This window comes from Chlamydotis macqueenii, chromosome 11 (genome assembly GCF_036417535.1).
Source record: "Chlamydotis macqueenii isolate bChlMac1 chromosome 11, bChlMac1.mat, whole genome shotgun sequence".
NCBI lineage: Eukaryota > Metazoa > Chordata > Aves > Otidiformes > Otididae > Chlamydotis > Chlamydotis macqueenii.
The window spans coordinates 8,893,496-8,916,739 of NC_141566.1; the positions used below are offsets into that span (position 1 = coordinate 8,893,496).

The 23,244-nt window shown below is 40.6% G+C and overlaps 1 protein-coding gene across 2 annotated transcripts in view; it reads right to left on the reverse strand.

Moving 5' to 3' along the window:
- The window catches only part of AFF2 (ALF transcription elongation factor 2), a 345,930-nt gene that overhangs the window by 35,837 nt on the left and 286,849 nt on the right, over positions 1-23,244 (reverse strand). Inside the window, exons 10-12 of one of the 2 annotated variants that reach the window (XM_086756076.1) lie at positions 5,948-6,110; positions 4,400-5,416; positions 2,164-2,285 (exon numbers count right to left, since the gene is read on the reverse strand). In XM_086756076.1, the coding sequence (XP_086612202.1) occupies positions 2,164-2,285; positions 4,400-5,416; positions 5,948-6,110 (1,302 nt within the window). Of the gene's footprint in view, positions 1-2,163; positions 2,289-4,399; positions 5,417-5,947; positions 6,111-23,244 lie in introns of both variants that reach the window. The other variant, XM_086756075.1, reaches the window with a different exon arrangement.

Here is a 23,244-nt window from a genome sequence, read left to right on the forward strand (position 1 = left end):
CTTGCTTTATTGAGCTCATATATTTAGGGAAAGACTATGAGAGAAATGTATTCAAATGCCTAAACCATAGACAGGCAGGCAGTGGGAGCTGCAAAAGCACAGGTGTGGCCTCTCTTTCCTGGATTCCTCCAGACTCTGGAATGCCTCCAACTTATGGCCCACAGATCATGGTCTTTCTGTCAAAACAGTCTTGTGTCTATAAAAAAGACCAATGAAAATCTCTGAAGCTTGCGTTGGGGAACCTGTCTTGTTGGCACAGGGATCAAGTTCTAACGGGAGAGACCCAAGGTTCCTCCTGAGTGAGAACATCCACCGTGGGACGTAACATTTTCTTAAAGGATGAACATCATCATCATACCTGCAGCTGAATCACCCTTGTTTCTCAAAGTCTTTACATATAGACTTAGGAGTTCTGAAAGAAAACGTAGGATCTTTGGGAATAAAGGAGCAAATGGCAAAGCCTGTCTTTCAACCTTTTAACGCTGAAGTGTTATTTTCCTCCATGCCCTTGAGCAGCACTTTCAGCTTCCCCTTTCTTCTGCCTTCTCTTAAAACTCTACTTAACCCTCTGGAGAACAGAACTGCTCCCGACTGCTTAAAAACAATCTGGGGCTCTCCAGAAATTTGTCGTCACACAGTTCTGCCACCTCCCTAATCTTTTGGGAAGTACATTGATCTATATTCAGTTGCACATCTCTGGGAGTTGAAGACCTGAATTATCAAATAATATTGCATTTGTTTCAAGTGAACTCAGAAGACACTAATAACAAATGCAGCATGATCCAGGTCTTAGTCACTGCAGTGCAAAAGAAGTCAGAAAATTTTGTTTCAAAACTTGAAGCAGAGGAGAGGAAAAGCTAGCCTACCGAAATAACTATTGATGGACACAATTGTATTTTAACAGAGAATAGCAAAGGCTTGAAAGCTCCGAGGTATCAAATTAATGACCTGGAAAACAAGCTCAAATTAAGAAACATCAGGTTGGGGGTGGATCCTTAGGGCTTGCTGGCGACAAGAATAGAAAGATTTTTTTAATGGATTGTGGAGGTGTTTGGGATGGATAATTCTTGATTCCCTCTGCAATATATCTCTGCTCATTGTATTTATAGCAATGACAATCAGGCAACACCCATCATGATGTTTATCAAATGTGCAACACGTTACAGTCACATTGCAACTTTCAACTCATCTGCCTTTTGCAGACTTCAACTCTGATTTTCTCAGTGTTAGTTCAAGTTACTCAAGTTACTTCAAGTGTTAGTTCAAGTTACTCCGCAATTACACGAGTATAAATAAAATGCTGCTCAACCTTCTTTACGGATTTTAAAATTTGTGTGCGATTTCATAAATTACTTTTTAACGTCATCTAAATTTAAATACTACTACAATCCAACTGTTTTCAGAACCCTAACCACACATTGTGGGTTTGATTCTTTGCTTGTCCAAGTGCAAAGTAGAAAGAAGTGCCTCATTTCAAAATCCTAAAAGCACGAAATTGATGACAGAAGGGAAGTGGACTCTTTGGTTATTTATAGAATGTTAATCTTGTGATTATATTAATCAGAATCATTATTTATGTGGCATCTGTTTGCTCAAGCGTTACATCCATCTCTCAAAGACACTCTGAAAGGCACAAACTATTCAATTATATGTCTGCAGCAATACAAAGCACGTATGTCTGAAACATTTAGGATGGTCACCTCTGGCACTGCTGTATACACAGTTAAAGAACAAGAGCTGCTGAAGTGAACAACAAAGTCATTATTTCATTCAATAAAACTGAAAATTGTCTTTTATGAAAACAATTTAAAAAAAATAAATTCCAGGCAATCAAATAAAGGCCACTTTTAGTAGGATTATCTGGCCATAGAGGTTAAGGATGATGAGGAGAAGAAAGAACACTGAAAGGATGGGTATGGGGGTAGAAGAGTACACCAGGATTGTGGTAGCACTCTGAATTCCTGTAGTCCATCAGAAGGATGAATGAATCTCATCCAAAACCATGTGGGTCCTCTTCCTGATGGATGGGAACAGCAATGCCGGGTCACTTAGGCTTATGGGCCGTAAAGCCCATCTGGTTCTATAGCAAAGACATTTGTAGAACAGTACCGTGAAATCCCTCAGGAATGTTATGTGAAAAAGAAAAAGAAAAAAAGAACTTACTCTTTAGTGCTGGTTAATCTGTGATTCAGTATTGGAGAGATACAAGGTGGGAGCAGGCATGAAGCTGAAGGGTCCTCCAGGCGCTGCTTCTTGCTTTCAACAAAGGTATCCAGGCTTTCTGGCTGCTTTGACAAAAAAGGTAGAGACTGAAAGATCCAGCATCTATGCACAATTTCACTTGCCATTAAGAGGAGCTCAAGAATCTCAGTGTATTTCCTTTACAGTAGCAGCAGTTAAAATACTGGTCTAAGAGAAGTGAAAGTCACCTGAAATCAGGGCTAAACATGCTCCAAATACATGACATGAAGTTATATAACAAGTGACACAGCCAGATAATTAGGAAGCAAAACGCCTCATGTGCTACAGTTATCTTCTGTACTGCACTGGAATTTAATTAATAATTCAGATGGAATGACTTGATAGCACCAAATCTTATTCAAGTAAATAGCTTTTACTCATGGACTTAATGGAAATTGATGGGAAAACTTTCCTGAGTAAGTATTCCTCACAGGACTAGAAGACTACAGGACTGAGCTGGGGCAGTCATTAGCAGCGATAGCTGGTTTAAAATTTGCTTTGAAAGTTTCCCTGACGCATGACTTTTGTGCCCAAACCTGGATGATACAAGCAAAGCTGATTACTGCTCTGCCACTGGAACCTTCATATCAGCCTTCAAGCCCTCTAGTAGATGGCTAAAAAAAAATCTTTTAATAGCATGATTTAGAAACCCTGCTCTGTTTTAACTGTTGATATATCCTTAAGTCATCCTAATTGGTTTGTTTCCCCTTGGGCAGCAGTGAACAACCATAGAGCAACTGAATGGACTCTTTCAGAGCATAGCTTATGTTTGTACAGTCCCAGAGCAAGACTCCTTATTTTGCTACTGATTCAAAGCCCCAGCTAATGAAATTATGAGGTTCCAACTTTCATATAACCCCTCTATTTTTTTTTTTATTGGGAGCCCTCAGTTTACTTGCCAATACTACACTTGTGTTTTAGCCAAGATTCCTTCTCCATCATATTGATGCTTTGCTAAATTACCTAGCAAGAAGGGTTTTTGTCTAATTAATGTACACTCTTGTGTACTTATCGATACACATAAGCTTGGATATTTATGTATCTCTTTCCTGTTTCTTCTTTTCTCCTTCCTTCTTACATCTCTGCCTTTAGTGTACAGCTAGCATATAAATTGAATAAAAACCTGCCGAGTTTACTCATGTGATTATTTCCACCTAATTCAGGGAAGGTGCCAGTACAGTGACTCAGGTAGGCAGGGGTGCAGACTCTGTGTCTGCCTGGCATTGTCTGTCTTTGTCTTGTATTAACTCTCTCATACCACTGGAGTGCTCAAACTCAGGATTTCAAGACGTCACTAGAACAGATAGCTGGAGTCACATTCACAATGATTTATAAAATTTAGGGTATAAAAAAATACGCTATGATGACTTCTCACAGATAGACCAGAGCACAGCCATTTCAGCTGGAAAAACTAACTACAAAAATTCATTTACGATATAACACTTCAGTTTCTTTTCTCAAAACACATTTAGTTTGAAGTGCACTGTCATATCCCACAAGATAAGATACCCTTGGGCATAAATAACATAAAACACATGATAAAACATAACGCCTAAAGTCAAAATATATTTGCTTTTTCAGGTAGCTGTGTAGAGAAAGCAGCTAGTTAAGCAAATGATATTTCTATGAATCGCATTTGTTCATACAACAAAATAACATAAAGACTAAATTCACCAGGAGCATAAGCAAGTGCCATTCCATTGACTTTAATGAAGCTATGTCTGTTAAAGCCAGTGGTGAAAATGCCTTAATTCTGCAGATGACAAAACCCTGCCTTCCAAATAGAAGTTACATTTTTCTGAGTATGGCTGAACCCATAGTAATACAAACTCATCACTGGGGATCTTTCTGCAGATTACAGAACACTGGAAATTAACGGGTAAGTGAGCACATACAGTGAAAAAGCTGGTAAGATACATATTAAAAAAATATACTTTTCATTTATTTTGTCAGCTGGAGTTTGTTTTTAACTAGTTTCTGATGTTAATTTGTAATGCACTTGTAAATGTATGTCCTTTGTAAAAACAATAAAGCCTTAGTGATATGACGCCTCCTTACAGCCCTGCTGCAGGTGCAGTGAGGAATCGCTGACTGCGGTCCTGACCTCGGGGATGCACAGAAATTCAGTGTTTTCCCCCAGACAATTAAAACTACTTACCTTGTGTTTCCTTTTGGATTTTGTGGATGGTTTTTCAGCTGCTGCAGTAGGAGACTCTCGAGATGGTCGCCTGTGTTTCACATTTGCCTCTCTTGGTTCACTTTTCACAGACGTGGTCTCAAAAGGCTCTTGTCCAGGTATCCTGGAGAGCAAACTAAGTTCTATTTTCACCCACAGAGATCTGAGTTCTTCATATTCTCTCAGCGGGGACAGAAGTTCATTTTGTACAATTGGGATAGGAGAAAAGAGCTGCTCCTCCAAGTCATTGCTGGTCTGGTCAATGGACGTGTTGCTGCCATTGCTAGTTAAACTACTTACACTGAGGATGTTACTGGCAGAGTCCTTCACTTTGACACCATTGCCAGGCCCAGCGCAGGCTGGCAATACCTTAGCCTGCAAGCTCTCCTCCTGGTCTGTGTTTGAGTCAGAAGTAGATGAATCCGTCTCGATGAATTCCCGGGACTTAGGGACAATTTTGCTGGGGCCTCTGTACTTTTTCTTCTCTGAAGTAAGACCTGTGCTGGTTCGTGGTTCTTTCCTTGGAGCGGTCTTCCCAACTGCTGCTTTAGTTCGAACCTTTGGCTGCTCGGGGGGTTCCTGTGTGTCTTTTTCTTTGGGAGTGTTGCTGGTATTATTTGGTTTGGGCCAGTTATACTCTTCTACACTGGAAGTCCTTTCTACCTTTTTGGGTTGCTTTTTCCCAGTAGTCCTTTGTGAAGTTGGCTCATTATGAGCTGGTGACTTCTGTTTGGAACTTTTTGCCTCTGGGGTTTTCTGGGCAACCCGCGGTTTGGCTTTTTCTCGAATGGGACTAAGGATTGCCCGGTCTTTGGAATCGGTCGGGGGCAGGCTGCTGTTGAGCTTCCCTTTGTTTTGCCCTTCGGCCTGCTGGTTGCTCTGGGTCTGGGAGCTGGTCTCGCCATGAGGCTCATTTTGATTGTTGATGATGGTCTTGTGGGGGTTCACTTTATTTAGCCATTTATCCAGCTGCCATTTGTTTGTTGAGGGAGGTTCAGGCTACAGTTTGAAGAATGACAAGGAACAAATCTCAGACAGAAGCAATGTTTTTCCCTTTAAATGAGAACATTTTTAACGTACCCTTTTATTTCAGTCAACTAGTGGTGACCACTAGTTTTATGGGAGTATTTATGAAGTATTTATGGTTAATTAGGCTTCCTTATCTGGTTTACAATGTGGCCCTGGAGAAATATAATACAACTAAAAAGTTTAGCTGGTCCCTGAAGACATAGTTTTGTCATGTTGCCTTTCTTAGTCCCAGCTGAATACTGTGTCAATAAAATCTTCTCTAGCTACTGGCAAAAATATAAATATTTCTTTAAAGTAATTCAAATGTAGGCGAGAAGGATTCTTCCAAAAGCCAGAATGAGTATGTGGGTCATACACATAAAACTGTAAAGGGAGATAAAAGTCGACAGCATCAAATAGCACAGAACTCCCACATTTTCCTAACAGGGAGCAGGATTTCACTCCTTTCCACAATTCCCTCTCTGAGTCCCCACTGAGGAGGAGCTGAGAGTGTGGCTTTACCTCTGGGGTGGCACTGCGTGACTCCTCGTTGCACTCGCTGTCACTGGAGCTGCTCTCACTGTCAGAATCAGACTCAGAGCTGCTCTCAGACTCGCTGGAGCTCCCAGAGCCGCCGCTGGAATGGGCCAAGCTGGTTGTGTGTGCCGTTGGCACTGGCAGGCTGCTGTGGGGAGAAGATCCTTTCGTGTCAGTATGTCGCTTATCTTTTTTAAAGTGTTGCCTTGGGGGAACCACCCAGTGGACCCTGTTCACACCGACTTTCCTCAGTGTCCACTCCCTCTCCTGCAGTACAGACCCAATGAAAGCTCCAGCGGCCACGCCACCGTGCAGCCACCAAAGGCGCCAGTTGGGTTTATGCTTCACGGGACACACTGACAATGGGGTTAATGACACTAACATCATCACCCCCCTCAAATGAGAAACACTTCAGTGTCACAAGCCTCAGCTTATCACCCCAATGACTGTGAAAACTAACAATCACACTTAAATAATTCATTAATGGAATCATGGTTTCTTCATTTTTTGCTGGTTCATTTATAATTTATGATCAAAGGAAGGACATCATCAGGCAACTAATATTGGACAGGGCACTTTAAAAATTAATTTTAATGAATACTTTTACACTGCGGTGTACAAAAACTACATATTTTTGACAAGTCTCCAGGGACTGCCCAAGAATTCTTTATTTATAGATGTTTTTTCTTTCATGTTTATGATAATGCAGTGAGAAAATGGCATTCATGCTGAAAATAAGCCGCTCTGTGAAATCTATTTTTCTGTGTGTTCAACTGTCCTCCAAGATGTATTTATTAGCAGTGCACTGGGTGTCATTGTTTTTCCTCAGCATTTATTTCTAAACTGATAGGTTGAATGATCCCAGTTTTTAGCACTACAGAATTCTGCCAGTCTGAGTCTTTATAAACTCATCTTTAATTTCAACTTTTTTTTTGGCAGAGAGATAACTATAAGGTTTTCCGTCTCTTCAGCTGATCTATACAGAGGCTTTTTGATGATTGATTTTAAATTTGTGAAGCTGACAAAGCAAAGTGTTTGAAAATTGACACCATTTGCTCATACTCCTTTATGGATATTCAATACTTCACTTTAATATATCATCTGCTGTGTGTGTCCCATATCGAGTGATCCAGAAATGCCTGGAAGTTATAATACAGCTTTGCCTTCGTTTCTGCTATCTGCTTTTCTACTTTCCTCCGAGAAGGATTCAAGCAAGGCAGGTACATGCCCTCCTTCTCCTTTCACAATGAGATGCTATGTGCATCAAGATGCTCTCTTAAAAAAACACAGTAACCAAAAAACTGGAAGTTGGAAAACCCAGAAAAAAACTAATGCGTGACCCTGCTCTGCTAGAACCTTTACATGTATCGCCACTGGCTTCTGCGACAATAATAGATGGTCTTTAATTTTCTTCTTACGCTAAGCTACTTTCTCTCTCCCTCCTTGTTGGTAAACCCATCCCTTACACCGCGGTTGGTAACATAACTGTCTCTTTGAGCACTGCAACGGCCCTGCAGTGCCCATTGACAAAACAGCTTGGTGCTTTAGGGTGCGTTAATGAAACAAAATTACTCACTTGGGTAATTGCTACAGATCACTAACTTTGTTGCTCATTAAGTGCGTATACTTTTTTTCCTTTTTCTAGAGGCTCTTCACTCAACTGACTCAAGTAGAGCTACTTAAAAAAAATTCAACTGAAAGTAACAGGTAAATCAAGAGAACAGATGCTTTTAAAAATACGGGCACTTCCAAAAGTATCACGGAAAACTAAACATCGCTGAATTAAAAAACGGATCTTACACTTTGTATTTAATGTAATTATTTTTGGAAACCATTTGTGCACTTTCTTTATCCCTCCTTCTCAGCGAAGCTCAAGAAAGTGTAGGGAAATACATTTTTCACTCCTTTTTACAGTAAACAAGGAAACAGAACAGTGGAGAAAACATGACTGTGTTTGTTGGGGAGCAGTAGCTTGTACTTTTGGTCTCGTATTCTCTGTTTGGAAAACACTGAAAGTACATAAAAGTGGAATTTGTCTCCAAGAAGAAAGAATAAGAACAAAATAGAAAAAACTTCAAGGATTCCCAAACTCAGGAGGCAAACATGACAATTCCATTCTAAAACACGAAAATGAAACATCAGCCTTGAAAAAAAAAAATCTTTTTTATGGAATTATCAGATCAATGAAGTTGGAATCTAGAATTACTTTTTCCCTAAACCTGTGAACTTCGTCTGTTTCACTTCTATTTTCTGTTTTCACCCCTAAATGGAAGTGACCATGGCAATATTAACGTTTCATCCTAGCTGAAAACTCCAGTTCTCACAACCTTAGCAGAGAGCTGGCTGTGAAGACAAAGAGATGCTGAACCCTCAGTAGCCTCTCCAAGAGCTCAGGGCTGGGCATACAGCTGCCTGGCACATGCTGGTCCATGGCTGCACCAAGCTGGTGGGGCTTCAGCCACCTCCCCTGAAGCCCAGTTCCTGCAGGAATTAATGCACCTTTGTAGCATGGCATTTCAACCTCCACCAGACTCCAAACTCGGTGCCTGGTGTGGTTTATGCCCAGGCAAGCCCCATACAGAAGGGTGTGTGTGGGGCTGCTCACACATCCGTGCAGATCTGTAAGAAAATGTGCTGTTGTCAGTACTGGCAACTTTGCTCTCATTGAGATAACTGATTTAAAGAATATCACGTCTTAGAAAAGATCAAAGAAGGAAAAGCCAGCGTCCCAGCAGCTAAGGCCAGGCCTTTCCAGCCTTTAAACACTATCTACGTCTTTTAGCACTCTGGAAGAGAACTGACACTGAGCTGCGATGCGCTTACACAAAACAACTGGAGTTGTACTGCAGCAGACTGCAACTGTCTGAGAAAGAACCCAGAGGGCAAGAATAAAACCATGGAAAGAGATGGCCGTTCCAACCTGGCCTTATTTTCTTTCTTTCTGCACACCAGCCTCAGAAGAAGTTATCATATGCCAAATATTACTGAATAACACAGCTCAGCAAGCTTGCAGGAATCAGACAGACTCAAAATAATGCTTTTCATACAAAACACAATGAGGTCGTATTTGTCTTTCATCCAGGATAATAAAATTATGCCTTGGCTACAGCGGGCAGTTTCATGCTGAAAACATCATTGCTGATGTACGTTTTTAAAGTAGAACCATTCTCTTCTCATCATGTAGTTTGGGTTGAGAGTAACTCTGTCTGTACGCTTTGCAAAACAATGAGATAAAACCCAAAATGCCTTTCCTAGCATCTCACCATACTAAAGATAGCAAGATCTTGCACATAGTTACATGCACAATCAACTCCTAATAATGCGGTTCAGCAGAACAGAAGAAAATATACAGATCTTTCACATACAAGTGCATGGAAAAAAAAAAATCTTTGCTTCAAATAAAATAAGTTTCTGAGTTGTGTTATGTTTTGGTTTTTTTTTCCTTAAATAAAATGTATCTTTTAGTTCAAAGAACTGGTTGGTTTGTACTTTTCCCAAAGACTTGTTCAGCTTTAAAGCTAAAACACATGTTTTAAAAGAAGCTGGGATAGATTCTGCAAATGTGCATTCAAGCAGCTGTTATACAAATAAATTGGGCTTCTTCACATAAGTATCAACTACATGAAGTGGGGGTTGCTTCTCTAAGAGACTTTCAAAGCAAGCTTTGTTGTGTTGCTAAGATCCAGACAAGGAATGCCAGCCTGGACAAGGTTTAAAAAGGATTTAAAGCATTTTATCATCAGACACCAGTCCTCAAAGTGACTAAAGGGGGCAGGAAGCACTGATATTTGAAACTCTTGAATTTTTATTTCGCAGCAGCAGATGAGCACTCATATTGTTCCTCAGTGTTTGGGTGGACAATGTTTTTATTTCATTTGAACTGAAAAAAAAATATTAGTAAAAACAATGCTGCGCAATGGAACACAGTATTGTTTGGGTAAATAACACCTAGAAGAAAGCCAGTTCATTATTATCACTTGAGACTGGAGGCCCCTACTGAGACCAGTGACCTGCTGCGCTGGGATCTGTGTAAATACACGATGAGACACAGTCCTTGGGCCAAAGAGCTTGCAATCCAAACACACAAAGCAAACACCAGAGGTATTACAATCGTCCTCACACTCGGTGCAGGCCTGTCACATTCTCCAAGTGTGAGGCCTCTTTGCAGTTAATGGAAACATCAGTTTTGCTCCCCCCTTTTCATTTTGTTCTCCCCATTTTCCAGGCCCTGTGCTCAGCACCTGGCTGAATCCTGCAGAGCAGACAGCCACGTTCTGCCCCGGCCCAGAGCCCTGACCTCGGCTACGCTCTCTGGGGGGACAAACATGCACGTGACACAGGCCAGATGGATCAGCGTCTGCTTACACCTCTCCAAAGTAGCTTCTCCTGTGCTATGGAGATGAGAGACACCAGTACTTGCCAGTGGTTTTGAGCACTTGTTGATCTCAAGCTTAACTACAGAGCAGCTGAGATGGGCAGGTTTGTGGCATCTGTCAGGAGCAGGCACTGGAGCCGGCTGCTGATGGCTCCTGGTGAGGACCTGCATCAAGCCCATCACACACCAACCATCTTTCTCTCACTGCAGTTCACTGGTATGGGTGATCTGCCTAAATTTAAATGTGTTCCTGCAGCTCGTCTGTTTTTTAACTCATGGGTTATTTTTCCAAAGCCAATTAAACCAGACGTGGCATCATTATGTGTCTGGATTATTATGCTGCCTTGAGAACTGAAGGCCCAACATGTGGCTTACACTTTTTTTGTTGTTGTTGTCATTTAGACTATTATTATATTATTTTCAACACATCATTTACTCTACTGTTGTAATAAACGTTTTTCAAGATTAAATCTGGTAGTTACAACAAAGATAATGTGAAATACTAAAACTCATTAACCTTTAATAAGAAAAATAATAAACTTTTTACCCTGTAAATACATATGTAAAAAAAAAGAGTAATACCATTCAGACTACTGCAGTAAAACTCATCAAGGAACAAAAATTCCTAACAAGTCTGTAGCTATCTCCCTGAACTTTTCACCAATTAGATGGAGTCATGTTAATTACTGTGAAGAGAATTTGGCAAACAGACAGTGCCCTCCAACAATAGGCTTATTCATTCCAACCCTTCCTTTTTAGGATAACGACAAATTGGCCACTTGTTCCGTTGCTCTACCCAGAAATCAAAATGTAAACTTTGAGAAAGCAGAGTGCTGCTGGGCAGTGGGAAACTGTAGACGGGAACTGACCAGTGAGTTGACAGTATTATCAATGGTGTCAATGCATTTCCATAAGAAGCAGCACTCTACAAAGGTTGCTTTACTACACAGGCCTATTTTTAGGGAAAATTCAACCAATGAAATCTGGAAAGGGGAAGGTCTATGCTGGAAAAGTGACTACAGACTTGACGGAGTGGTTGATCTTTCTGCTGAGGCACTGGACTGAGACTTGGAAGAATTCTGCTTTGTGTCTGAGAAGAAAATACATCTGTGCATCAGTTCCTGCTGAGTAAAAGAGAGACTATGTTGCCTACCCATAATCTGGCTTGTCTACTTAAAATGCAGATTCCTCAGAACAAAGACTCTGATTGCACAGGGCACTGAAAAGTGGGCACCCAGCTCTGAGTAAGACTTTCGTGTACCACAACCACACCACAGCATCTACCAGAGCAGACAGTAACACTCACTCCTGGGGGGATACTGTTGTTCTCCCACTCACTACGCTTTATTCTGAGAGAAGAGATAGAGGAACCAACTGCCTCCAGCTTTTCAGAAGCTAGCCCAATTTCTCCTCCAGAGTCTACAGAAAAACTGTGAACCTGAGGGGCATTACTGGAGTTACTAGGCTCACTGAATTCTGCGTAAATGTTCAAAAAAAGCTGCTTCCTTATTCTGGCAGACAATAATAGAGCAGCACCTACCAGACTAATATTTAGTGTGAGAATTTAATACCACAACTGTTCAATAACCAAGTTTTATTTCTCTTCTATTCTTACACCACTATCAGGAAGTAATATTGTCTTCTAATTTGAAAGGGAGCTGCCATTTTTTTTATAATGAATTGTTCATATCTGTATCTTCAAACTTACATATGACCGCCATTAGATTGCCTTTTAAAGAAAAGGATTGCTCTGAATGATTTGTTCACTGCCTTTCTATTGGTTAGTATTAAATTATTTATCATCAGGCTGCTAGGATTCAAATCTAAACTTTCAAAGATTGGGTTGTCACAGGAACTGAAAACCTGTATCAAGCCCTTTTAAAATATTAATCAGCACCCAGGTCAACGAAATGAAATAAGGTGTGGAAATTGTTACTTCAGCTAACATCAGCACATGTAGTAAGACATCACTTGTGATGGGTCTCTCATGTCAAAACACACGGAAAGGGAAAACCTCTCTAATACGTTATTCAGGATGTGGCAGCTGATCTGCCTGTATCAATCCTGAACACTGTAATGCAAATACAAGTTCTGACTTATTTTGAGGGGGAGGGTAATTTACAAGATGTTGTCTGTAAAAAGCCACATTCTCATTTTACTGTGTTCAAAGTAACTGTTTTAATCAAAGACTGTTTATAAGAAGGTTGATAGAGTTACTGAAACAGATTTTTTCATATATATATAACCCTTTTATACTTCCAGCTTTAAAGACCATAAAAAAGGATAGTAAAGATGAAAGAAATAAAAAGAATGACAGAGCTAACTCCTATGAGCCACAATCTATGTCAAAGCAGAACTAAAGTGATTGACAGCTTGCATTAGTAATGAATAGAGTGGGGAAAAGCTGCCAAGAATCCGTAGCAAGGTCAAAGCCTTCCAATAAATAATTACATTAGCCATAAATCCTAGGTGGAACTGTGTATATACCGCTGCAATGTGACTTCAACTACAGTACTGCTTCTCCTGTCCTATTCCGATCCTTTTCCTGGTTTTATTCCTGGGCTACAGTAAGTTCTGACTCTTCTATCGCACCTGTGATAAAGAACAGGTGTAACACACCAAACTGCCTGTGAAATTCTAGAGAACAAACAGAACAGGAGCAATTTTAATGGCACATCCCTAACAGGGCACCTAAAAACTTTTTAAACTACTGGTATGGTAATGGCTTTCCTTCCAATTTCACAGCACTCTTGCACACACTCGACATGGAAGAGAAAGGGATTTTGCATATTAAAAGGAATATCGTATCCATGATTGGTGCAGGCATCACCCTGCTCTCCTCAGAGTTTGGAAAGAATTTTATGAGCATGATATTATTCAGGGAATGTAATGTATGCAGACTTTTTGATGTACAATATTTTAGTGAATGGATTCAAGTGTCAGAGAGCATTATTTACTCTATGCCCTGATGTGCTACTGTTTATCTGGCATCTGGAAGAAGAAGAACAGTCTCTTACTGCGAGACTCCAAAGGGCCCCATTTGATGTAAATGGAACCATTTTATTATATCAATATTGCCACACTGGATCAAGCTAGATATGAGTATTGATGCATAGAAACTTATTTATTTTCCACAAAGGAAATGTGGAATATTGCGTCTTTCAGTACACTTTGTGAATCTTCAGTGAAAGTTTAGAACATATTCACCCCTCTACTGATTTATAATTTTAAGTTAACTTAAAATGTTTTTTAATGAGCAACTTACTTGCGCTTTGATTTTACTTATTCCCCAAAGTCAAAGTGTGGTCATGATAAAAACTGTCCAAAGTGAACCTCTATAAAGCAAAGTGTTGGCTTTTTTCTCATTCATGTATGGCAGAAACTTGGACATCTAACATTGTAAATGAACTACTCTGCTCTTTCTAACTCAATTCTACTTCAGTTCTAACTGAAAACAGAATCCAGCTTACAGAGCCCAGTGGGAAGAGGACTGGGACCAAAGCATACTGGTGCAGAGAGATCCACATGACTCCTCCAAATCCTGAACATTTCCAGTCTCATCTGCTCTCTGAGGAAAGCTAATTCCACTATCCTGAGCAAACAAGCAGCAAGAAAACATTAGGAAGCAAGATTTTTTTTTCTTTTTTTTCTTTTTTTTTTTTTTTAGTATAAGACAACACCTCTGGGCTTGAAAAGGTGCCAAAAGGCATATCCTGATTTTCCAGAGCTTTACAGAACACACGCAGTGATTCACACCTGTGCGCTACGTAGGAGTGGCACAACACCAGCTCAGGAAACTGTCTGGGGATTTACTCTCCAGGGGAATCCCTTGGGAGCAGATCAGCAGTGTAACGGCTTCCAGACCGGAGCAAAGGGGATGAACTGGGAACACGAGTCTCTGCAACCCAGAGAAGGGAAAACAGCCTGCTGCAGTCTGTTAAAGTCACCTCTGTTTAGAAGAGGCTCAAGACTGCTTCAACTGTGGCTATTGTCAGGAGTATGAGGAGCAAAACAACATAGAAAAGGGCAGAGAGAAAAACTGAGTAGAATCAGAACAAATCGGGTAATATTTTACTAAATGAGCTTCAGCCGCTCACAAACTGGTGTCAATCTCCATGCATTATACACCGCAAAAAGCAGGAAAGAGCAGGAGTGGTGCTAGGGGCATGGCATGGCTTGTAGGCACGTACTCCAATGATAAGGGCACAAATAATCCACCTCTATGCAGGTAACTATTGCACCTTTCTAAAGAAAGGCAACCCTGTGATTATAGCAGTGGTCTGGCACTTCAGAAAACCCGATCAATTCCTGTGTCTCTTTGGGATTTCATGCGCAAAACAATTAAATTCCTGGTATTCTTCCCTGCTTTTAATATAGATAGAATTGTGAGACTACAAGTATATTTACGTTCATTAGATTTAAGTTGTAGGAGAACAGGAGCCACCGAAGTACACAGACACTAATGAAAATCACAGGCAGACACTTAGTTTCACTGCTACTGCCATAATAGTAAAAAGCAGTAATCATTATTAATAATGGGCAATTACTCTGAAATAGTTTTTAAAGACGTATTCCTAAAGGCACATGACGAATTTATGACACACCACCAGAGCCCTTCATGGATATAAAGATGTACCTCAGCACACGAGTTGTTTTTTGAACAAGGAGAAACCTGTCTAGTAAAATATTAATAAAGCTGAATGCTCAAACATAGGTGTCTTCCTGACAATTTATTTCAAAATGGTGTGAAAAACTCCATTTGGAGTGAAAATCTAAACCTTCTCTATATTTCTGTCTAACATGAGCTCCTTTTAATGCTGTTGATTTTTGCCAGTTACATAATACACTGCTTTATAGATTTTTTTTTTAAAAAGGTATTAAATCTATTTAGGATTAAATATCATCGTGAAGGATCTTACATTAAGAAGAGAGCTAAATCTTTAAGTAACATCCACCCTTAATTATGACATGCGTAGGTATTAAGGAAAAAAAGGTGCTCCTTTGAGTGATAAATGGACCTGAAGATCCTTCACAACATTCACTATAAATCACAAAAGGCCATTAATAAACAGTCAGAAAAAATGACAGTTGCTACAAGTATCTGCTCTCATACTTTGCCTAATACTATCAGTGTCATGTTTAAACCTGACATCTTAAATCTTCAACATGAAAAGCCTTTAAGTCAAAAGGCTCAGCTATTTTAAATAGAATTTTCTGTGCTTGTTATGTTGAATGACAGCAAAAGGAAACAGAGAATCTTTAATTCTTTAACCTTATCTGGCTGCAAATCTTGCCTTTCAGCCTTTTTCATCAACACCAAAATAAAGGGAGGATCCTATTAGCTTCCGCGCCTACTTGCTGGGATCTTGTAGGCAAACAAGAGATGCTATGTGTCCCAGAGGGAGCTGGTGCTGCTCAGCACCTTCAGGAGGGAGCTCTGCGGGAGTCAAATCAAAACACTGCAAATAGAAGTGCACTGCCTGTGTGCAAGCCGAGGACAAGCTTGGAGCCAGCTTTGATTTAAAGCTGGAAAGACTATCTGGGATTGCTAGAAGAAACAGTTGCAACACTGGATGCTTTCCTGAGGCGTTACTTCAGTGCTCTATCCCCTCGGTCACACTACCTGCTTTCATAACGTAGGCTGAGAGGAACTGGGATGCCTGGGAGAGGCAGTTAAAATATGGGCAAAATAACTTAGATCTTTAGGATTCATTAAATTATTTCTTCTTGAAAACCTTCCAGCTAAGAAGCTTTCATTCTGGACACTTACATTCCTGAGTTACAAGAAATGGATTTTTCAACATTAATACCATCCATTTTTCCTCAGACTGATGAAGGGTTATTGTATCAGCAATGATTTGTTGAAGGTCTGCCAACAAGCAAAGGTCAGGAACATCCAAACTCCTCACAAATACAGAGGTAAATAGGCAAAGTTCGATCACCCTTGAACTTTTTATTCTTTTCAACTTGATAATTATTCCTTCAGTAAGGTGCAAATGTGCTCTTCACTGATCTGCCTGGACAGCCTCAATCTCCTAATGCTCTAGTGTGTTATGGTGGTTGCCTGTTACATGAGACCTGAAGCTCTCTTGCTCATTAATGACAAAAATTAGGAGAGAGGTGTCACTCTACTAGCAGGGAAGTAGAGAAGTATCAACTTATTTTCTGCATTAGAATTGAAAAAAAAAAAACATCCCCTCTAATTTTGCCTGCCCTATTTGGGAAATCATGGACAAGAAAGCTAAATGAACCAAGGACAGAGCTCAAAAGCCAGCCCTCACAGTAGAAGGGAGCACAAATGGTCAAAGAGGCTGAGCAGGGCTGATGGCTTCTGCAGCAGGGCTCCAAGGTGAACCACCACCAGTGCTTGCATCCCCTGCAAATGTACAGGGAGAGACACAGAAACTGTGGCCCAGACCTAAAAAGCTCATCCTGAAATTCAGATCAGTGCTAAGCTGGATCTTGGTCAGTAATAACATTGCTTGGCTGATGTCTCTCTCATCTTTCCTGAGAAAAACCTACAAGGCCAGTCAGTAAGTTCAGATGATGCCTTCAAAACCCTGGAACAATTTAGCATCTATTCAATGCTTTGTTTCCTCCTTTGCTTTTTAAATGAAACAGCATCCCTAAATGTTCTTGTAAGTAAGTTGTGCAGAGGCTGCTGACGAGAAAACATAGTGTGGCAGCATGTTCCTCCCACCACGCTCAAGTCAGGCTGGATTCCTGTGCCAACAGACTGTCAATGGGAGTTTGACATGGGCAGAGTTTGGAAGCTGAAAGCTGTACTTGCTAGTTTTGAAGTGGAGAGGCTGTTATTTTTGAATCTGAATTCATAAAATATCACTTATCATCTAGGTTACAGATGGACTCAGGATCCCACACTTGGCTCCAGAGTTTGGATAACTCACACTGCATATCTGGGGTTTGGGTTCAAGCCCATCTTGAATATAAATTTAGAAAGAAAGAAATACATGCAAATACCAGGCATATTATAAGACACTGCCAGCTGTTTTCTTCCACTTACAAGACCATTTCTGAGAAAGCAATATGTTTTTTTAAGTATATGGTGGAATATGGGAGTGATGACAAGCTGGTATTCCTGAGTTCAATATGAACCTGACCTCATTCTCAAGTTTAGGGTGTCTCTTGTTCCTGACGCATGCCTTCCTAGGCCTCTCAGGCTACATTCTTTATTAAGTTTGTTGAGAAATAGAACAGCGTGCTCACAACATTTTTTTGGATCTCTCCTTGAAAAATATCTGCGCTTAAATGACAGCCTGCTGCTCGTTTTCCAAGAAAATCCATGCCAGAAGTCGGGTTAACATTTAACTCACGGGCTGGTACAGACAGAGCTGGCCTTGCAGGTCATGTTCCCAGCTGAGTAATGGACTCACTGTATTATGCCTGGCAAGTCTCGCAGGTTGGAATTTTCAAACAAAAGCAAACAAAATCAACTTTCGTTTTGTGATTTGATTATTTTTTAATGCTACAGCTTATTCATTTTGGTTTATTAATTTGTTGGTCCAATGGTTTTTATGTGCTGCAATTCAGATAGGTCTCTCTCTAGTATCATGTTTTATACAGATATGGGAAATGAAATGTAAGTCTGACACAATTACGGTTGTATGCCATGCAAGACAATACTGCAAACACAACGACAGCCTGAAAAGCTGCTTAGCAAAATGATCTTAATATACAAGGCAGTGTGAAAATGTAAAAAGAATCTATAATGACAACAAAGATTAGCCATTTGCTCTCTAACCTTATTTACAGAAGCAATCAGAGGTATTCAGGTCGAGTTAATGACCCTGTCTCCAATTAATTCAATTGTCTACAAACAACACTGATGCAGTGGTTGTCTCAGAGTCTGCCACATAGTCTCTGAGGGAATACATAAGACTCCATTAAAAGTGACAATAATAATGCATTTATTACTGAAACACTATTGTATTATAAATAAATTCCTGATGTTAAATTACGCTCCACACTTTAACAGAAATTCAATTACTGAAATAATAAAAAAGCCGGTGTATTTGCCAAGTGCTTGGACTGTAATTTGGCTGCTTAGTTACCAGCAGTTGGCTGTTTTGCAATTTCTTGTTCATAGAGTATTTCTTTTGAATAAATGCCAGACTTTTTCACACAAATTTCATGAACAAGTTGCAAAATGAAATTTTGAGCTTTTGAATCCAATTATGAAAGACATAACTAAATCTATTATTGAAAAAATATTCTTGAAAGCCCTTCTTGCTGTTGTTTGGCTCTGTGTAGTAATTGAGGTAAGCACAGGTGCTGTTCATTATGGGCCATTGTGCACCATCTGAATTCTGGGAACTGAGGAATTCAGACCGTTTCAACTCTGTTTGTGTGAATAACAAACAGGCATGATTCGGAGGTTGTTTGTACAAGCCTGCACATCGCTCTTCTGGGACTCCTAAGACACCTGCTTACCCTTTTGAAGCCAAAACAGTATCATTTATGTTCTGGCTATTCTTCCTAGAATGATTTTTGCAGAAGCAACATATTTCTCCACCCCTCTTCCCTCAGGCTGCTATCAATGGTGGAAGCAGGAACAAAAGAAAACAAAGATAAAACAATTATCTAGTGGGGACAAGGAGCCTTAGAGAAGCTCTTTTTGGCTTGGTGAGATTCAGACAAGGAAAACTTTGTGAGAAAAGAAGGAACTGCCTCTCATACTTAGCATCATTCCCCCTCTCAACCAGTTTCTTGTGGTAGGCTGTTAAGCACAAAATGTAATTTCATTTTTTCTCCTAGCACCAATCTGTCTTCTCTCTTTGGGGTTTGGCCACGTATTTATCTTGCTAATGCCTCACCCATTGTCTTCAGATGTTTTACATGGAAGACATGAAGAGATGCACACACCTTGCATCCTGCAATGTAAGTGCAAATGAAAAACTGCTGACAGTCTTCTTATTGGATCCCACAGGTGCCGGCAGCCATATGGCAGTGTGTTCGTGGGTCCTGGCTCTTCAAGGGATCACAGACTCTCACCTCTGCACATTTCAAAATGTGCTGTCTCGACTATATATTTCTGCTCACAGTGATTATTTACTTTGCACTTTTATTTGTTGATGTATTGCTAGTACTTATCAGCAGAGATGTCATCAAAACATCTGGGGATGGAGTGTGTACGTGGAGAGCAGCAGCCAGGCAGCCCAAAGGAAGGAAACATGGAGGGGAAGGTCTTGCAGTCGCAATGCTAAACTGAAAAGTATTTTTTTTTTCTGACACTGATTGCAGTGCAACTAAAACTGCCACAGTTCAAGTACTTCTGGGAATACACCGCGCTGATGGGAGACGCTAGCAGACAACAGTTTGCAGAAGTCAGCAGGCCCAAGAACTCCTTGTGCAGGTAAAAGACTCAGGTATAATTCAACATCTGCACTATGATTTTTCAAAACTTGCATGAACTAAAGTTAGAGGACTTATTCTTTGAATTACTCCCTGTCAAAAGCCATGTGCAATTACAATAGCAGACCTTGGCGCCACTTGAAAGTCAAGTTAAGACTTGGAAAGAAGAAATAATCCCATACGACAAACCAACAATTAAAGAAAGGCAACCACTTTCCTAACTTCAGGAAAAACAGGCCTACAAAAAAGAAGGCCTGGGAATCTCAGCGTGCTGCAGGGCTGACCATTTCACTACATTAGAAACTGGCTGGCAACACTGGAGAGGACCGCATTTACACAGGATAAGCCTACATATTTCTAAAGGGGGCTGAGCTGGCAGGGAGGGGCAAAGTGGCATCCTGCTCACAGTGTCTGAGTTCGGTGATGAATGGCAGTACTGTCCTTCAGCCAGGGAACCAGAAGGACTCTGAGCAGAAGTGGATATTTCCTTCCAGATCTGGGACCAATTAGCCACACATCAGAAAAGGAAAAGGAGAAGGAGAAGTAAAAGGAGAAGGAAAAGAAAAACGAAAAAATGAAAAGGAAGAGGAAAAGGGGAAAAAAGTGATGGAGAAAATGAAGGAAGCTGAGAGCACTCATCAGTTCAAAACCACCTCAGGAACTTACGGTGAAGGCAATATTATCAGAGCAGATTACATATTGAATGAAGTTCAACAGCAAAACAACACACGCAAGGACGAGAAACAAAAGCAGTTTTGTGGGGAAGGTGGAGGCAAAAGTTACACCCAGGCTTTCAAGCTCCAAGTCTAACACCAAGCTGAACTCCAAGAGCAACCACAAAGCTACAGAGTTTGTATGCTGGTACTGTTTTTCACTGGGAGTGTGCCATGTTTTAATACATTGGTGTCAATTACTTGGGGTTTAGGCTTTCTTAGTGGTAACCATTATATTCTGCAACTTGTAAGCAAACAGTAAACTAAATTAATGGACAACGCTAAGTATCAGCTCTGAGAGAAATACTTCAAGTCTCTGGGACTAAGCGCAATCCTGACTTTTGATGTATTTTGTTCAACTTGCACTTAGTGCAACCATCCCCACAGGCACTTGTACTTTTGTACAACAATAAAAGAGACTCAGGAGAAAGACATTTTCTATGGAACTTGCTCAGCTTGGTAGCTGCTGCTCACACGTAGGGGAGCTGCTCATCATCTGAAGGAGAAGAGATATTTAAGTGGGATGGGCAAGACAACTTGCCACAGCCATTTCTTTCTTCTCAGTAAAGCTGGTCAACATATGAGGGGAAACCAACTCTATCCTACAAAAGAAGGTAAGTGTGAGCATTTGCTTTGTGAAGGGGATGCATTCACAGGCCTCCACACCGCGCCTCAGACCTGTGACTCATTGCCGCAGTGCTGGACTAGGCAAGGCCCACAGTGCCAGATGTGGGAGGTGTAAAACACAAAAAGAGATTATTTGCAAGTGTGGCTTTAAAGAAGAGTCCAAGAGAGAACAGAGCAAACCAGAGTTTAAAAAAGTAAAGGGACAGCAAGATGAAGTCTGCAATAGGACAGAAGAACTAGGAGGTCTTGAGAGGAGAGCCGAGGAGATACAAGTAGCCACACACACAAGTAGCCACAGCCAGGGCAGGGGACAGAGAGGCTCTGCTGAACAATTTGCCATTTTTGTTAGGAGAGGAACGAGTTGCCCAGAGTGACTGGACTGAAGATGGCCTTATATTTCATACAGCCCTTAACCATATCATTTTTTTTGAGGTATTACAGCTAGTTAACACTATGGAAGGTATGAACATTTGGCCCAGCAAAAGCTTTGTAAAGATTTAATTAGCTCTCAGATAACTGCTAGAGAGACTTAACAGATCACTCTGTCACTCCTTACTCCTGCTGAAGACCCTCCCTCCTCTGCAGAAGTTTAATTCACTGAACTTCTTCTCAACACAACCAGAGAAAGGAAAGCCTTAGCATCTCAGCCTTCACATCAGCGTAACTCTGTGCATTTCTTGGTAAAGCACAGCTAAGGCCACTGCATGATGGTGAGGATAAGTTATTCAAACATGATCTGAAATAAAGCTCGAGATGCTCAGAGATAATGGGATGAGGGCGACACTAGCAGCAGTACTGGCAGACGTTTAGGCAGATCATAATTACTTAAGTAGCAATTTGGCTGTAACACCAGGATTAGCACCCTTAACTCAAATTCATATGAGAAAGCAATCAAATCTTTAACGACTGCAAACGGCCAGGACCTTTGCTTTATACCAAATCTGAAGTAGCAACTCCTACAGCACAGTGGCCTCCAACACAACATAAGGTCATCGTTTCAAAGGTGATGTGGAGAACACAGGCACCTAGTCAGCCCCCGTACCACTCTCTACAGCGCCCAAGCGACCTGGAGAGCACGTCTTTCCAAGCAGCGTCGTGGCCCAGCTCTACACAGCTTCAGAAGAAGGCTGAAGGAGAATGGCACAAGTGGGCATGGCTGGGGGCCAACAAAGCATTTACCTGTCATTATTCCTACAGCAGATTCACATGTACTGCGAAGTGGGTTTAATGAGGGAACGTTAATTTATATCCATCCATGAGAGTGTAATGGGGCTCTAACACTGACCAGTCACGGGCCTTATGGGTTTTAACACTTCAATGTGCTATGGGATCAGAGAAAGGTACAGACATGAACACATCTAAAAAATCCAATAAAAATGGAGATCAACCAAAGTAAGTTCCTGCATGTCAGATATTAAATATGACTAATGTTGTTTGACAGTGTTCCACAGAAGGTGCACTGGAGTCTCACTTCTTCCTTATCATTATCACAGAAAGAGAAAGGTAAAGCACTGCAGGAATATAAATAATTTGAAAAGCCTCATAGACAATATTCTACTGTGTGCCTCATTTGCACTTAAAAAAACCTGCCCTACAGACCTTATGTACTTTTAAGATTCATCTGAAAGATACATGAAGAAGTCTTCCAGTCAAAAATGTACATATTTAATGGAATTAGATCTCTAGGCAAGAAAATGTCAGAAGAAAAGGAGAAATATTAAAGTGAAAGCAGGGTGCTCCTTTCTAGTGCTTTCCTGCTTTGATAAATATCTTCTGGGATGTCATTTACTAGAAAGTCATGATTTAACAAAAAGAAAAGCTACAGTATAAAATATACTCTCTTTATTGCTGAAGTAAGTTGCTATTTTCATATTTTCCCTCTATCTTCTGCTTTTGTCAGCCAGAGGCCTTGATATTTGCTTTTATATCATCCCCATTGAAAATGCAGGGATTATTGTGAAATATTCAATTGCAGAGCTCTTCTGATTACATGGCAAGGGGAGATCATAGGAATCTGTACTGCCACAGCCCTTTCTCTGCCTTCCAGTCTCATGCGAGAGCAATCAAACTTAAAAAAAAAAAAAAAAAAAAAAAGTAAAAGACCCTGATTGTAGTGTTCAGTAATCACCCTGGGCCCAATGGGCTTGAAAGAAACCCTCTTTATTCAGTCACATCAGCTCCAGCTGCCTTTGCTG